The sequence below is a fragment of the Chamaea fasciata genome, unplaced genomic scaffold (genome assembly GCF_029207755.1).
Source record: "Chamaea fasciata isolate MVZ Bird 193981 ecotype frontalis unplaced genomic scaffold, bChaFas1.0.hap1 SCAF_17, whole genome shotgun sequence".
Lineage (NCBI taxonomy): Eukaryota > Metazoa > Chordata > Aves > Passeriformes > Sylviidae > Chamaea > Chamaea fasciata.
In genome coordinates, this window is record NW_027094102.1 from 3,376,034 (window position 1) to 3,393,277 (window position 17,244).

Below are 17,244 nucleotides of genomic sequence, written 5' to 3' on the forward strand. Positions count from 1 at the left end.
TAGAGTGTGGATCTACTCCAGGGCTGAGGTATCCCCTTATGAGACTGCTGTGCTTTGCTGTTGCTTGCACAGCTTTCAGAATTTCCCTTTTCTGATAACCTTATTGGTAGTGATTTATGATTTGGTTAGTGTGGAAAATGTTATTTAATTACTACTGTTATTATCAGCATGGAAATATTAGAACACACACGTGAGCTTGTGATTAAATATACCACAGCCAATCTTAAATTGCTGGTCCTTACATTAACGTTATATTTGAAAATGCAAATAGCACTCTTGCATTGTTCCTTAGGTAATATATTAAGTTCCTGCAAACCATGGATGGGACCTAATTCTGGACTTGAGGATGGCAGTGTCTTGGGTTTTGATCAGCAGATGGGATCCTTTGGATGGGGGGGATCAAAGAGGGGACTGCCATTAACTTGCAAAACAGAAGTGTTTTCACATTCCCTGAAAGGAGGGATGTGTTTAACCTTTGGTTTGAAGTAATATTGCTTGAGAACCAGACTGATTTTGGAGCTAATGAAGTAAAAAGTAAATAGAATTTGTTTCTTTGCCTCTAATTCAGCTACCTTTTCAGTCATTTAATTCAAGTCTTGCACAGGGCATAAAAACAGGACTTGAATTCCTCCAAACCTAGTGAAAATACTGAGGAGAAATTATTAAAATACAGTTAATACAGTAACTTCTGGACACTTAAGCTCGTTGGGTTGTGTTTACTATTTGCAATCCAGCCCCTTCACAATTGCTGAGGCTTTATGACAGCCACTGCTAGCACTGCATGGGTGCTGCACCTTGTCTCCAAAAAATCAGCGCCCGTGCATTTGTTAGTCTCAGAGAATATTATTGCCTGAAGCTGAATTTGGGACAGCCTCTTCCTTCTTGCTCTGTAGTAACCAGATGCCTTTGTTACACTCCTGTGAAACGGTGCCTGTACTATTTTGCTGTAAGTATAAGAGAAGATATTTTGCTCCAAGAGGCAGCAGTTCCACTTTATTTCACACTAATACGATGGCTCATTTAAGAACGTGCAAAACGCCAGGAAAATAAAGCTCACTTTAATCTTAGTGGAGTCTCAAATGCTGCCTTCTTATGCCATATCACAGCTTTTGCTAAATACCAGCAATTGAGGCCCTGTCAGCATGTGCTGCCTGCTGGGATGTCAGGTTTGGAGCCCGTGTTTTCACCTGTTATATAATGGCATGTAATTTTAACAGCTGAGTTTATGTAACTGTCGGGAAGCGTGTGTGTGCACTGTCATCTGATTCCATTGCATTGGGGCTGCAATACTTGGGAAAAGGAGTATTTGCACACACGCCGCTGCTGCTGAGCACGTCTGATTTCAGCAGAGAGAGCTGCTTTTGTGGCTTTGAAACCCTAAATAAATGCCGTGGATGGTTTACAAAGGGAAAGTGAAGGAATACCAGCAGATGCTGGTGAGTCTGCAGTAGATGTATAAGGAGGAGAGAGGAATTGCAGATGGTGCCATCTGTGCACAGTGGCCCACTGAAGAGAGCAGTCGGAACATGCTTCCTGAAAGCGAGGAGGAGCTGACGTTTGCCTTGGGTTGCTGTCGAATATCCAGGGGGGGATTTTTATTCCTTTCTGAGCTTGCCTGACTTTGAAAAGGCAGGAATGGAGCTGCAGCCCTGTGCTCTGCAGTCACAGCGGGTCTGCCCCGTTCCCTCAGGCGCTGGTTGTGTCCCATCCACTGCTGCACTCCCAAACTTCCCTTGGCAGTGTCACTCCTGTTCCCACAGGCCTCCCAGGACTCTGCAGAAACTCCCAAGTTTTGGGTTGTTCTTGCCTGCCTGCTTTAAAATTCTATCTTGATCTTCACAAATTCAACACTCACTAGTATTATTTAAATATTTGCAGGAATTTGATGTTTATTTATGTAAACATGAAACAAAGGTGGGATGGTGCAATGGATTCTGCTCTGTTTCTGTAGACATGAGTGTCCTTTGCTCGCCTCTGCCAGAGCTGATGGAATTCCAAAAGGATCTTGAGGCTTGCCCCTGTTTCTGGTTGGGGTATTTTATGTGACAAAGGTTTGGTAGATTTGATCCATCCAGACCATGAGGAATTCCATGCAGTGCCATTTGGGAGTATGACTGATAAAGCCAGAAAAGAAAAAATGGATTGACTGTCTGTTGAATGAGCTGCTTAAGAATGAGCAGTGACGTGGATGGAAATGTGATAGCAGGGAACTACTAGTCGTGTTTCTTGAGAGCGATTCTTGGTCCTAATCTTGTCCAATGCTTTTACAAGCAATTCTGGAACAAAGAGTACAATAAAAACTCTGATGATTTTGTAAAATTGGGAGATTAGAGATACGCAGCAGAATTAGGTGTCCTTGAATGCTACAGTAGGAGAAATGGGATGTGTTTCGTTAGAAAAACTGCAAAATTACATAATTGGAGGATAAAATACTCTGGCTACAATTGCAGGCTTGTTAAATGAGGGGGCCTGATTGGGGTGAGCAAGATGCTGACATACTGTAGCTGTGAGTAAGGCAGGTGTAGCATCCTACATCTGGGTAAGGGAAGAGGTCAGAGGGCATGAATGCTGTGGGTCAAGGCACTAGTAAAGTTTCCTGCCTGTGTAATTAGAGGAGCTCAAACCAAAACAGGTGCAGAGGATGAATGGGGAGCCAGGCCTAGAGAGAACCCACCAAGTCTGGCTTAAGTTTACCAGGAGGCCAAGAGTTGCTGTGATTTATGTCTTGGAGGGCACCAAAAGTAAATGACTCTTCCCCCTGTCTGGTATTTCAGCATAAGGGCAGTGTTGATCCAGGACCAAGTAAACAGGCCGTTAATAAATTTAGATGGAAACTAGAGGAAGGTTGCTGACTATCTGACCTGGGAGACTTTTCTGTTCCTTCAGCTCTTGGAAAGGACAGCTAGATCCTAGCAGGTGTTAAAGGTGTTCCCTGCTTCAGATTTCCTCAGTTCCTTGAGAAAGCTGGTTTATTCTAGGAAAAACCAGAGGAGTTTAATGCTTCTGTCATTGTAACTAACTCTGCCAGTAAACTGTTCCCTGGAAAAGAAGGAGCATGTTGGGTGGTCAGTGCCTCTCCTCAGCTCTCTACTGAGCGTAAAGTGCTGGGGGTTTTGCAGGAATGTGTGAGAAAAGCGATGTCCATCGATCTCTCAGTGACTCTGCAGTTTTTGCTTGCCATAAAACAGTGCTGGTTGCTTGAGCTGTGGGGTGAGCAGCTTGGGAAGTGGTTGAGATACATCTCTGCCTGATGGTTGCTGCTGACTGTAAGCTTGAAGATCATATTAATAATTTTGTTTCTTAAAACTCTGATTACTGATGAAAGCTGAAACTTCTGACCAGATGGGACAACTGATGTGATAAGGCATTTTGTAGGAACATGCTTCTCACATAATTTTTGCATATGGTTTGTGATTTCCATTCAGAACAAAGGAGTCACACTCCCAGTAGCAATTTCTCCAGCAATTAGGGCAGCTTTAGGGAACTAATCTTCCACAGAAACCCCACTAGTATGTGGATAAATATTAAAAGGTTTGGTTTCCTCTTGAAAAAAGTACATATTTTTGAGCTTCCCATCTGGCTTACAAGACATTTGCTGAATAATTTGTGTCAATGTGGCTTTCATGTATTGATCTAAAAATACAAGTGCTAACAACGTCTGTGCTGTCAAGCCCTCTCTGGCTCTTGTGGTTCAGTGAATGGAGCTCAGAGCAGTGATCATTTGGCATTCCAGGATGGATTCAGCACTGTCCCTTGGGAAATGAGGATTTTCAAATGAGCTGATAGTTGCACTCAGCAAAGCGAGCTGAAAAAACCACAATCTGTAGAAGTTCCATAAATGCTGAATAAATTCTGACTATCCAGTTGGATCATTGAAATTATTTAAGTGTCTACTCCAGAGGAGGAAAAAACGATGCTGCTGCTGTTCAGTGATGTGTCAGGCAGTGTTCAGATAGTTGTGCTTTTCACAGTGCAGTCACTCCTGTTTGGAAAATAGTTTTAAAGATAGCCAGTTAACTTTGCAAACATTCGTTTTGAAATAATATCCAAGTACTGCAAGGTAAGTTAAAAATGTATAATAATTCTTAAAGCGCCCCTCATCTGAGAGAATTTATTGCCTGCCTTCCCTTTGGGCCTTAAAAGACATCTGGTTGTCGATTGCCAGATTGTGTGCACAGTAAAGAGGGCACAGCCATAACCTGCCCTGCTCATTAAGGGAGGCAAATTGGTTTGACTTGCCTTCATTTGCAACAAATGGGATCTTTGGATATTGCTTGTATTTGACAAACCCCTGCAATTAGTGCATACAAATTTGGGCACATAATGTTGATAGCACCAGTACTTGAAAATGGTCCTAATTCTTGAATTGCTTCTCTTCTTTGTGATGGAATTGACAGGAAGACAGGTCGTAAAACGTGAATTTTTAAAACCTTACACCATTTTTTTTTCTGTTAGCAGTAATGGCAGTATTTTGCAAGCTTCATTTTCAGTTTGAGGGGGTGTTGGCTTTTTGCAGGGTCTGATAACATGTTCGTGTGACCTGCGTTGCTTATTTCCGCGTGTTCTGTCCCATGGTGAAGCCAAGCTCGTGTTTGATAATGTCCCTGTAACTGAATATCCAGGTGTCACTTGAAAATGTGAGGGTTCCAAGTGATTAAAGAATATTTCATGTAAATGGAATCCCCAACTGTCCCTCTTCAGGTTGCTTTAACCCAAAAGCAGAGGCATGGAAATTCCCCATGTTGCTTAAAAAATTAAATTAAAACACACACCCCCTAAACCTGCTGTTCTTTTTCTCTGCCCCCTAAACAGTCATTTTCTGCACAAGTAAATTTTGGAATGCTTCTGATTTTTTGAATGGAGAGAAATACATTCCTTGCATACCTTTCATGGGCAAAGTTTGCATCACGTTTAACTGTAAACATCCAGCTATAAATTGGTAACAAACTTTCACTTATTTGTGGAAGCAAAATACTTGTACTTGATAAATCAAATACCATGAGACTCTTAAACTTTGTAGAGGAAATTTCCATCCCAGGGTTTAACCTCAAGGTTTACAACGTTTGACTTTGCCTCTCTAGCTTTTCTCGGGCACCATCAGCAATATTGTGTGTACAGCTCATCAAAATGCTTCTTACTTCTGCCCCAAGGATGGAGCAAGACAAAAAGCTGCTGTCTTGGAAAATTTTTCCCTCTGTCCCAGAAGATATGTAAATTTTTCCTATTCCCTATAAATTACTATTGTTATCTTGCCATGGCTGTGTGGAGAATATTGTAGAGTGATCAGCATTTCCAGAATTCTCAGACCAAAGTCTAGACAGACTGAGAAAATCTGTTTCTCTTGCCTCCTTTCAAAATTCTGGTTTCAAGCGAGGTTCCTGATCTCAGCTGCTGCTTTGGTCATACCAACAGACAATTTGAAACCATTTTAATGTTTGTTTTTCTGAAATCTGGTGACTGTGTCATCAGTGCATGACTCTGCACCAGAGCAATGTTAATGCAATGTGTTCTGGGTTTCTTTTTTTTTCTTCCAGTGATGCTACAGCCTTTTGACTATGACCCTAATGAGAAAAGTAAACACAAGTTTATGGTTCAGTCTATGTTTGCTCCAAATGATACTTCAGATATGGAAGCAGTAGTAAGTATTGAAATTAATTAAAATGGATTCCTTTCTGATGGTAGAATTTTGTAAGTCCTTTGACTGCTCTGTTTTAAGGGTGATTGTCAAACCAATCTGGAATGGTCCTTGAAAGCTTTTCCAGATTTCCATCTCGTCATGGTGAGGAGTTTTCTGTTATTTTGAGTCCCAGGAATCTCGCACTGAAAGTTGTTGTCTGTGGTTGCTTCTTTAGGAAGCTGCTGTCAGTAATGAGATGCCAAGCCATGAAACAAGTAGTTGTAGGGTTTTTTTTGCAATATATCCTTTTTTAGAAAGGCCAACTTGAGCCATATATTCTAAGGATATACAGACTATATTCTAAATCTGTGGCATCTTTTATATTTTATGCATCTACTCTCAGTCTTGAGCCTTCTCTTGAGCAGCTCCTTTTGCAAGATGCAAGAGGATTATTTACAAGTATTGTATTTTTCTTTATGCCTACCTGTGTCTGCTGTGGCTTTGTAAATGAAAGGCCCTCATAGATTCTGTCCTGTAATTACAACTGAGAGCAGTAGAAATATGTAGGTGCCAGAGCAGAGAAGGACAAAAGACATAAAAACAGGATGTCAGCCACAGTAAGGCAACCTGCAAAGGAGTAAACCATTATGTCAACTGCTGGCTTTCCTTTAACAGCAAGATTTGCCCCCAGAAGAGAGCACAGGGAAAAGCTCTCTGTAGCCTGGTTTTTGTTAGCTTGAGAGAACACTCAGTTGCTATTGAGGACACAGTGTAAAAAGGAAAAAGACCATTGCTCTAAAAGTGTGTGGCTCGTGTGTGCTACTTAAAAACAAAAAAGCCAACCCAAAAATACTCCACAGTAGTCTTTACAATGTGTGTCTTCTTCTGAATAGCTTCTTAAAGCTGGGGCACTCTGCAGGTTAATAATTTCCCTTGTCAAACTGATTTATGGAACTATATTTGTTTAATGGGCTCAAAATAAGATCCAGTGGGAGAAACAGCAATAATAATAAAATGTCTGCATCACTAGGAAGATAAGCCAGTCTGCCTTTCTTTCGAGCTCTTTAATTTTTATGAGTTACTTTATACCATGACAAATGTTATTCTGCTGGCAAAGAATGTTTTTTAGTACCTAGATGGGCCTTTCAGTTTTCCAGAGCTCTCCAGCCCAATACCATTCCTTTTCCTGTAACACTTTGATCAGTTCTCAGTTTTGTTACCACTCTCCAGATCTCTTCCTAGGCTGGATGAACAGGTGAGACCAGTTATGGGAGTACTATAAAGCTTTCAACACTTCCCAGGCAGCCAAGGAGCTCGAAATAGAACTGACTTCAGCCCCAGAAGAGCTGAACTACGATTCAGCTATTTAGGATGAGTTAAATACTACTCCAGGTTGCACGGGCTTAGCCATAATTTGTCACCTACTTGAGATATGCTGAGGAATACCAAGCTACCAGGAGGATGGTCAGAGTGAAGAGCAGCACGTGAGAACTCCAGGATATGAGTGTGGACACTTCTTTGCTGTTTATTATCACTGAGAAGAAATATTTTCACCCCAGGGTTACAGCTGATACAGAGCAAAGATTTATTGCTGCTGATCCCTATTAAAGAGGTTGCAAGGAATCTTGTTTATGGCAGAGTCCCCAGCTGAAGGGGAGAGGAGGTGTGAGGGGAAGTTGTCCCTCTGTATGTAGCACATCTGGTGCTGTTCAGATGTTGATGCTGAAAAATAAGGATGTGCAAAACAAGGAAGGGGAAGAACAGTCCTGTAGTTCATTCCAGTCAGGAGGAAGAGCTCATGTGAAGTTTGAAAATTTGAGTAGGAACTCCACTGGGCAGAGAGTTGAGAAATCACTCTGTGATTTATTTGGGGGCTTGTTATCTTTCCCTTCCCTTGAATTCACCCCTCCTTTTACTTTTTGTTTCTTCTTTTTTTTAAGCAGGCTCATAACTTCCCCTGTCTCTGCTAATTACTCTGACACAGCTCCCAGTTCTCTCCTAAATTACCTGTGGAAGTTTCAGACTATTTAGAATGATTTGCTTCATAGTATCTGCCTTTATGATACCACTCAGTCATGTTTTCGATCTCATTTTTCATCCTGTATGTGGTTAATGGTGGTGTGATAAACACCTGTGGGTTCTTTCTGAGTGAAATGATGTGATTTGTTTACATAATGCACTGCATTTCCAGTCTGCCTGATGGTACTAATGTGTTTAATATGAAATTAATATTAACTTATTCCAGTGGAAAGAAGCAAAACCGGAAGAACTCATGGATTCGAAACTTAGGTGTGTGTTTGAGCTACCAGCAGAAAATGATAAGCCTGTGAGTATTTTCAGATGCATATTGAGTGGTTTAACTTAATACCACAGTAAATCCTGTGAAATGGCATGTTTGTACAGACATTGCTATGTAAGCACAAGACAGAAGCCTCTGTTTCACTGCCTGGATGGCATCACCCTTTAAAAACACAATGTAAACTATTTAAGGTCTTGGTAATCCTTGGTGGAACTAGCAGCCAGTTTGAACTTGATACGTGCAACAGTAGCACAAAGCAGTTTCTGAGTTGATGTGTTTTCATTTAGTGAAAGGTCGCAGGATAAAGAATACTTAAAAAAAATAAAAGATGCTGATTCTGAAGCTCAGAGTTTATACTGAAGCAGTTATGATCATTAGCAATATCAATCTGCCTTTCCAACACTTCCTTAGTACAACTCTGATTTTGTCGGGCAAATTGATGGAGAACTGGTGAGGAAGACACAAATGCAGTTAGGAATTCTATTAAAATTATCAGCTATAATATTGTAGGATTCTTTCTTGTTAGGGTAATGGACATATTAATTTGTAATGCAAATATGTTTTGTCCAGTACAAAGAATGCTCCCTGGTGTGCAGGTGCTAAAGGCTCAGCTGTTCTACCTTGCACTGAACAGTCTGTAATTAGGATTGTGTAATTGTTTGGCTGGGGAGAGGTTTGTTTCCGTGAGAGACCCTTTCTGAAGTGCAGAGCATGGAGAAGATCCAAGGGCAGGAGAGGGAACAGGGTTGGGAGGTCTGAACCTTGTTTCCTAACTTGGATTGCGAACTCTCCGTGCCCACAGAAACTCAGAAATAGGGAGAGGGGACGGCCAGGTGTGGGCAGTGAAGGGGGAGGAGCTGCAGCCCTGTGCTGGCTCCTGCTCATGCTGTGCCTGGGGAGGGGAGGGTGAGGAGACCCGTGGTTGTGGGACCCGGTTTAGGGACATTTCTGTATAGGCAGGGTCTGAAAAGTCGAGGTCATTCTCTCTTATTGCTGCTGATCTGGTGTTTTCTGGGAGAGCAGGAAGGTTGCAGAAAGCAAAACGTTGTTCATTTCTTTTGATACAGGCACGTGTCAGGTGTGCACAGCCCATTTTACCTGATTCTCCTCCTGTTTATCAGGTGTGTGGTGTGGTGTTAATAACTAACCAAAAATCACTTTGTCCTTTTTTAACAGCATGACATAGAAATAAATAAAATTGTATCCACATCTGCAACAAAGACAGATTCCTCTGTAATGTCTAAATCAATAAGTTCTTCTTTGGATGACACTGAAGTTAAGAAAGTAATGGAAGACTATAAGAGGCTTCAAGTAGAAGTTCAGAGGTTACGGGAGGAGAATAAACAGTTTAAGGTAAAGATTGCTGTTGTTTTCTTTCCAGATTTACCCCTTTCCTGAAAAAGAAGCTTCCATCGTAAAGGTTTGGTTACCTGACCTTAGCACAATATTTTAATACTGTCTGTAAAGTAAAAGATAATTCAGGTTTCTCTGTAAACTCTGCGAAGGTGCTGAAATCAATGGTTCCTTTGAAAGGAGGCACAAGTCCTGCAGTCACAGGAGGGGATTGGGTAGCAACCCAGAGGAGTGAATTCTCCCTCTTTTTTTTTTTTTCCCACCTAATTTCTCAGTCTGAATTAAGCATTCAGTGTTGGAGTTGGCCCGGTTCTCCCAAACCATGGGAGCTTGAGGGCAGTGTTGTGCAAATACTGAGTGTTTCAGTAATTGCACCTGTAATGTGCTGCTGAAATGGCCAAATTGAGACAGATGAATGGGAAATGTGCTTCCTGTCGTATCCAGCACACGGCTGGGAAATCCAGTCATTGAGAAGCCTTTATCACTGCTGAAAAATTCTTCTTACAGCAGTTTGATTTGCTGTGAGTGTCTGCTTCCATAGATATCAGCACCAAGGAAAGTGTGGATGTTGTGACTCTTGCAGCCCAGTGAAAGGAGCTCTGTTCTCTCAGCTCTGATGCTGCTTGGCTGCCTGATGCATGAAGGAATTCTTGAAAACAGTTTTGTTTTGCACAGAAATAATACATGTGAACGTAACAGACATGACCCTAACTTCTCCTTGTGTTCTTGTTTTGCCAGCGAGTACTCTTAAGTTCAAAACTATTTTATTTAATTTTTTTTGCAAATCAGTCTTGAATAAACACTCTACAGGAGCTATCTAGAATTGAGCTGATGTCTTACAGTAACGTCCTCGATGGGTGAGCTCTTTGTTCCCTTTGTGGAGTGTTAAGAACATCTGTAAAACATCAGAAACCAATGCTAAATCACTGCCTGCTACCAGGTGCTGTCAGTGGCAGGCCGGGGTCACTGTCAGAAGGAAATTGAAATATTTAAAATGAAAATTTGTTGTTTCTGTACAAAGCACGTTGTGTGTAAACAACATTTTGTTGTTTACAAAAGTCAGTTGTCCCCGTTCAGAATTAGAGCAGCAGTTGAAGTATTGGGTAGCCTGTAGCTTTCAATGAGTAAGTTAATTAATTAATTAATTTTTAAAAAAGGTTGACCTTCATATCATGTAGGTGCCCCTTTAAATTCAAAAGTGAGAAACGCTGACAAACCCTGAGCCCTTTGAACTTCACTCATCTGACAATTTTTAAGGCTGCAGTAACTTCCATTACAATTCTGTTTCTTGAGGATTTTTTTAAGTATAGACTGGAGACTTTTCCTTTGGTATTTTATACTTTTACACTATAGCACTGTGTCACATTAAAAAATCTAACACTGTTGCTTCAGCTGGACACAAATTAAGTCACAAAAGACTCATTTGCCCCTCTCCTGAAGCGCTCTGAGTGTGTGTGTGTGTGACTGGAGTGTGCTAACACACAGCTGTGCTGCTCAACAGCTCAGGGAGAGCTGAGGGGAGCATCATCCCCACTTGAAATGAGAATATCTGCTGCTGTTACATTGTTTTATCTGTTGTCTCATCTTTAAATCAGGTGAGCTGCCAAAGCCCTATCAAGAAAATACCCTAATTCTTGCCATTAGGTTCATGTCAAAATGTCAGCATTAATATGATGGGGGAAACAGATTTCCCTTCAAGGGCTGGGAAGATTTGCTTGTGACATCTGACGTGGGGAGTGAGGAGAGTAATTGCCTTGGCTTGTGAAAAACTTCATCTTAGTTAATTTGAGAAACATTTTCCCCAACTGCACCTCCCTTGCTTACAGAGCAAGAAAAGGACCTTCGTGGCTTTTCCTCCATCATTTTTCTGAGGTTCTGGAGCTGTCTCTAGGCTTTGGACAGGAGTTCTTGCAGGGTTCCTCAGTGATCCCCCATCCCTTAGCAGGACAAACCTCCGAGAGCATGTGGCTTTCCCCTCCTGCCTCACCACCCTTCCTTCTCAGGATTATTCAGGAAACAAAGCTCTAACTTAGCTGTACATTGGCTTTCACCCATTCTATAACACCCACCTAAATAAATATGAGAAGGGTGAATATTTAAAGCTTTTTTTTTGTAGAAATAATGGATATCTCTTCCTTTAGGAAGAAGATGGACTGCGGATGAGGAAGGTACCCCAGACAAACAGCCCAATATCTCCTTCTGCAGCTGCTGTCAAGGACGAAGGGCTCAGCTCCAGACTACTTGCTTTGGTGGTTTTGTTCTTTGTCTTTGGTGTAATTATAGGAAAAATAGCCTTGTAGAGGCAGCATGCTGGAAATTGTAAATTGGTTTGATGGTTCTGCCATATCATTGGATTAAATTTATTCATAACAATGTTTAAAAAAAAAAAATTAATGTATGACATCTCACAGGTCTTGCCTTTAAATTACCCCTGCACAAATACTATGTAACATAATCTAGAAAGTTCAAAATGTACAGTGAGGGAATGAATGAAAGAGAATATGCTTCAGTGATGAAGGGGGGAGAAAATCCTGATTTAACACTACAATGGAATATTGTATATGTCATTTTAAACATTCTTAGACCCTGGTACATGTTGCTGGATTACCTCTTTTTAAAAAAAAAAAAGAAAAAAAAAAGGAAAACTAGAAAAAAACCTCTTCCTCCACTGCTGGAGCTGGCCCAAGGGATGTTTGGAGCTGGGTTAGGCAGGAGGTGTTGATAACTTCTGTAAAATACGTTAATCCACCATTCTGCTCATGAATTTAACAGTTTCTGTCAGTGTCTTCAACTCTGTGCAAGTTACCAATTTCTTGGCACTTAAACGAGTAGTGAGAAGCTGCAAAGACTTGTCTGTGGCAACACTGAGGGAGCTGGGCAGCACCGAGGGGCTCGTTCAGAATAAAGGTCGATGCCTTGTTCTCACCAAGGGACCAAGCTACATTGCTGTTGGTTCATTTAGTTGAATTAAAATGTTATGATTCAGAGATGTTTAATGCATATTTGACTTATTTAATGTATTTCATCTCATGTTTCCTTATTGTCACGAAAATTGACTTAACACTTTGTGGTATGAAAAGGCACCCGTTCAAAGCCAGTGACGAGAACTAAAAATTTGCTGCTGTAGTGGTGCAAGATTCTTCTGCCTCCTGATGGTTTTGGGCACTACACAATTGTTGGGAGTTTTGATCATCTTGAGCATTGGGGAAACAGTGGGCAGGAAACTGTTTTTGTATGTAAATAAGTCTATCTAGGGGAGAAACAAAAACATTAGTAGTAAATTAGTCCTATGCCGTAAAAAGACCAACCTTGTTTGACTATGTAGCATCTTAAAAGAAAAAAAAAAAAAAGGAAAAAAGAAAAATTAAATAAAGCCCCCAAATTAATGTTTCCTTTGTTACTTTTGTCCTGTTCTCACAGTTTTAGAGGTGGGGAGGAAACAATGTCAGCTTTGTTCACGGCATAAGGAAACTTATTTCAGGGTGAATTTCTTTTTTCCTGGACTACTTTTAAAATCAAACCAAACCACCCCATCGTGAGCCTGCCACACAAAAGCTGTTCAGAGTAACCATGCTGAGGCGCAAGGTAACATCCCACTTCCCAGGTTAGTTGGGTTCAGGAGTTCAGACACTTGACAGCACCTTTAGGATAAGGTGCTTTTGTTTCTAAGCTTCCTTTTCCCACAAGGTGCATTAACAAACTCAGTGCGTTTTAACGTGATGAATTCAGTAGATGAAACAGTTTTTGAGCAGGTAAATTCACATCTGTCCTTAAATGGTAAACCCAAAAACGTTCAGGGACAGAATTTTTTCGAAGCATATTACAAGATGAAGCTGAGTCTTCTAAACATGTCTTCTGTCATTCCTTCCCTGTTCCTGGGATTCTGTGAGGAAGCTGTTGGGGCTGCAGCCTGTCTGCTGCACTCCTGGACCTTTGTGTTTGTCCCACTTGTGTCTCAAGGGCTTCCTTCTCTGCAGGTGCAAGTAAGTGAAATTTTATGTGAGGCTTAATAAGAAAATAGGTGGAAAACCCCCCCTTTAACTGGTGTGTTCAGCTTATAGACACGAGTCTGGAAGTATTTCTAGGAGATTCAAGAGAAAGGAGAAATGTATTTTTAGCATTTTAAAGTGCTGGTGCCTTGTCTGCTCAGAGGGAAGGGACAGAGCCACTGCAGCCTGGCTGCAAAGGGCAGGGCAGGTGGGAGATGAGCTGGAAAGGACAAAGCAGGGAGTTTGTGGGATAAACTGGGCAGAATTGATCTAGGAGAAGATACTGCCCAGGCAGTAGAAGCTGAAGAAAACTTTCTAATGAAGCATTCTTTTCAGAAAGACAAGGTTGGGAGCGATACTGCAAAATTAATTTTCATGGCTTTGAAGACTGTATTTGAGAAAACCTTTGCTGAAGGGAGACTGAGATATGAAGTAGGGTTTTTTTAAGTGGCTGTAAATATCTTGTTCTCTTATCAGGATTTCTGATTCACTTTGAAAAAAAAACAGGTTTTTTTAAGAGTCCTTTGTTCTGCTTAAAAACAGCCTAAAAGAGGTTGGTTAAAAAAAAAAAAAACCTGTCTTTGCAGGATAAAGGGGGAGGATTGAAGGTTTAAGCTGGTCTCCTGTGAGGATATCTGGAGTAATGTTCCGGGCAGGTTTTACACCCAGTGTAAGCTACCACAGCTGCCTTTGCTGGCCCAGGGCAAAGCCAGCAGCAGCTCTGTCCTCCCCCAGTGCACAGCAGTCACTCCTTGGTGATCTGTGCCAGCCTGGAGCTGTAGATCGTTCATGAGCAAAATCGTTCCTGGTGTTTGCACTCCAGGATCATAAAGAGGTCCCAGGAAACCCTCTGATGCTTTTCCAGATTCCCTTCAAGCACTGATCAAGGAGACCAGGAGAGGATTGCAGTGTTGGTAACATCTGTAGCCTGCAGCTGGGCTGACGCACACCATCAGTCCTTAACAAGACTCTTAAATTAACTGCTCCTGTTTGGGAATTGAACAAAATCCTGAGGTTGTCCCTCACCATTTTTGACAAGAGCCTGAACACAGTAGCCCTGAATTGTCTGGGTAATGCTTTGCCTTGCTGAGCTTAAAGTGAAGTGACTGATCAGGGGAATTCTCACTCCCTGTTTGACCAAACCCTTCTTTCATAGGCAGTAGAGAGAAATCTTAAGGGATTTTTTTTTCTTCTACGGTTTCTAAAAGGCCAGTTTGTAGATAGAGTGCCAATATAGATTGGATGGATATTCTTAAGCCGCCTGGCTCTTTTTGTAAGTTGTTCCTTTCGTGGCAACACAAGAGCGAATGTTCTCATGAAGTATTCACAGAAAGTGAATTGTTCTGAAGGACATTGTACATCTTAGGAAGTTGTGCACAAAATGTAGAGTTTCTAAATAAGATTATTGTCTGGGGTCCTCACGCAACATCAGATATTAGAAACCTGTGATTGATTCATGGTAGTAGAAATGAAGTTATTACTAATCTAATTATTGTCCTTGCTGTTACTTTAAGATGACCACTTGCACATTTATTGTTGATTTTTGTAACACCCAGTAGAGGATGCTTGGTGCACTCTTCGGGCGAATTTGGGATAACCAGAGACCTGAAATGTCTTGAAGCCTAGTGCTGGGAAACGAATGGAAAATGGTTTCTTCTATTTTTATGTAGTTCTCCACATCTTAAAGCAAATACTCCGTGCATGAATGATCATAACTATTGCTGGGCATCGGCAGTTGTCAGCTGGGAATGCACAGCTGGAACAGCTGCACGTGCAAGCCAGGACCAGCTCAGGTTCCTGGGGAGTAGCCTGGGGGCTGAACAGCAAGATCATGTCATGTTGTTACGTTGAGGGGGATTGATGTACCATAATGTCATTTTCTAAAAATACAGGATTGTAAAGCTCGATTGGTGGTGTTACTTTTTCCTCCTGAAATGCTGTTAGTGGGATAAAGTTGGAACTTCACTTTGCAATTCACTGAAATTTCTTTTCATCAATAAACTATGAAGGGTTTGTATCTGCTGCACATGTGAACTTGCAATTCTTGTCAGCAATCTGACATCGTGGTGTGCACAAGGAGTGGATCTTTGATGTCTTGACATACTTGATGTTGCATTGCCCAGTGGAAGAAAATTCATCCCTTTTCTTCAGAAAATGGCGCTTCTGTCTCTTGTGTGGAATGTCCTTAATTTTCAGGCACACTAGTGGCTTCACTGTACTGCTCTTAAGTTTGAAACTTTATTTCTCTTGCCCTGTGTGATGTCCTGAAATTCCACATCCTGAGTTCTGTTTCCTATATAAAAGTAAATGAGGGGAAAAAAGCACCGCCAGAAATCCCTGTGTTTGAAATTAAAGCTCCTGTTTGTTGTGGTTGGGTCACAGCTGCACTGGTGCTGCACTGGTGCTGCACTGGTGCTGCACAGGGCCTGGAGAGCCGCTGTGTCGTGGTTTGGGAATGGGGGAGCATCCCTGGCCCAAGGCCTCGGGTGAGCAAGTTGAGAAGTGACAGGTGGTGAGTGAAATCCAGTTTTATGTTTTCGGGATTTTGAGCAGATCCGCTTCACAGAACAAAGTAATTGTGTTTCCACTGCTCAAATCTGCTTAGCTATAAAAGTTGATTGATTAATGGGTTGGGGTTTTTTTACTGGAGAAATGAAGATTATTTTTCAAATAACACAAATGAGAGCCAGCCGGGAATCTTGCACGTGATACTCCAGTGAGCACCCACGTACACACTTGCTGAGTGACCGTGTTCCTGTCATTCACTCTGCCATTTCCTGTGGCTTCAGTTCCCCTTCAAGGACTAATTTCACATTTGTGCTTGAAGAGCGAAACTTTGAAACCTTTACTAAACTTCCACGTAGATCTCTTTGCCTCCCAGTCCAGGCCTGAGTTTGTCCTGATGCCTCGGTAAGAATGAAAAGTACAAAAGGGATCTGTGAGCACAGAAATGAGGCTGCTTTTCCCTGGAGTCAACTTGAACTTTGGATCTTTCCTCCTGTGATCTGTCATTAGAAAATGGCCTTTCCCAGAGAGCAAAACAAAAGAAGTTAAGAAAACAAATGAATTAAGAAGAATTAATTGAAGCTGTGTATTACAAGTTGACATTATACATCTGGCATTTCTGTTTATGTTTCTGCATTGGTACATTTCATTCTGATTTAATAAGTTCCTAATTTTGTGGGGGGGTTTTTTCAAGAGTCTGAAGTGCCTGTGAAGAACAGCCTGTAGTAAAGTATTGTTCCCAGTTTAGCTGTACTTCATTCTTTTAATCAAATCTTTTTCTTTAGTGGATAAACTCACAAGATTAGAAAAGCCTCTTGAACTCCCTCATGTTTAGTTTGGCAAACGTCCCACACACAATTACCCACAGAGAGCTACTTTTAAAAGACCTTTATTGAGGCTGTACAAAGTCAAGCACTCAGGAAATGGCAGAACCAGGTTTGTGCGCTGTGAGTTTGGGGAGTACATTGCAGTGTCTGATCATTTCAGTGATCAAAAAGGGAGCTGACACTGCTCAGAAATCGCCCAAAACTGCCCAGCTTTGTGTGCCTGGACTTGGAGAACCCTAATTTCTCTTCAGTTACGTATAAATAGGTTTTTAAAAGTTGAACTTGCAGTGTGGCACTGTGGTGTCGGGTGTAACCCTTGTGTGTGTCAGGGGGGAATTCTTTGTGTCCCAATTCTCGACCTGAGCTCGTGGCGTGGTGGGGAGGAACTCGGAGCTGAAGCAGCAATTTCTGTTTCCACATTTCACCGGGAGGCCACACACGAGTGTGACTGGAGCCAGGAGTCTCTGCCTCAGCGCTGAGCCCAAAGGAGCATTTCTGTGGGGGCCGGAGCCTCTGCTGCCCAGTCTCCCTCCTGCTCTGTTCTGCCTGAGCTGTCAAATCTCACTCCATTCCTCCCTCGTGGTCCAGGCCAAGTCATCCCTGTTCCTCCACTGCTCCTTGGCAAAGAAACCCCTGTTCAGCTGAGCATCTTTA

At 41.8% G+C, this 17,244-nt stretch overlaps 1 protein-coding gene across 1 annotated transcript in view; it reads left to right on the top strand.

The window, feature by feature from the left end:
* The window catches only part of VAPB (VAMP associated protein B and C), a 33,213-nt gene extending 17,929 nt beyond the window's left edge, over positions 1–15,284 (top strand). Inside the window, exons 3-6 of the mRNA XM_066198857.1 lie at positions 5,535–5,638; positions 7,863–7,943; positions 9,093–9,269; positions 11,411–15,284. Of these exons, the coding sequence (XP_066054954.1) occupies positions 5,535–5,638; positions 7,863–7,943; positions 9,093–9,269; positions 11,411–11,569 (521 nt within the window). The 3' untranslated portion in view covers positions 11,570–15,284. The remainder of the gene's footprint in view (positions 1–5,534; positions 5,639–7,862; positions 7,944–9,092; positions 9,270–11,410) is intronic.
* The last annotated feature ends 1,960 nt before the right edge of the window (positions 15,285–17,244 follow it).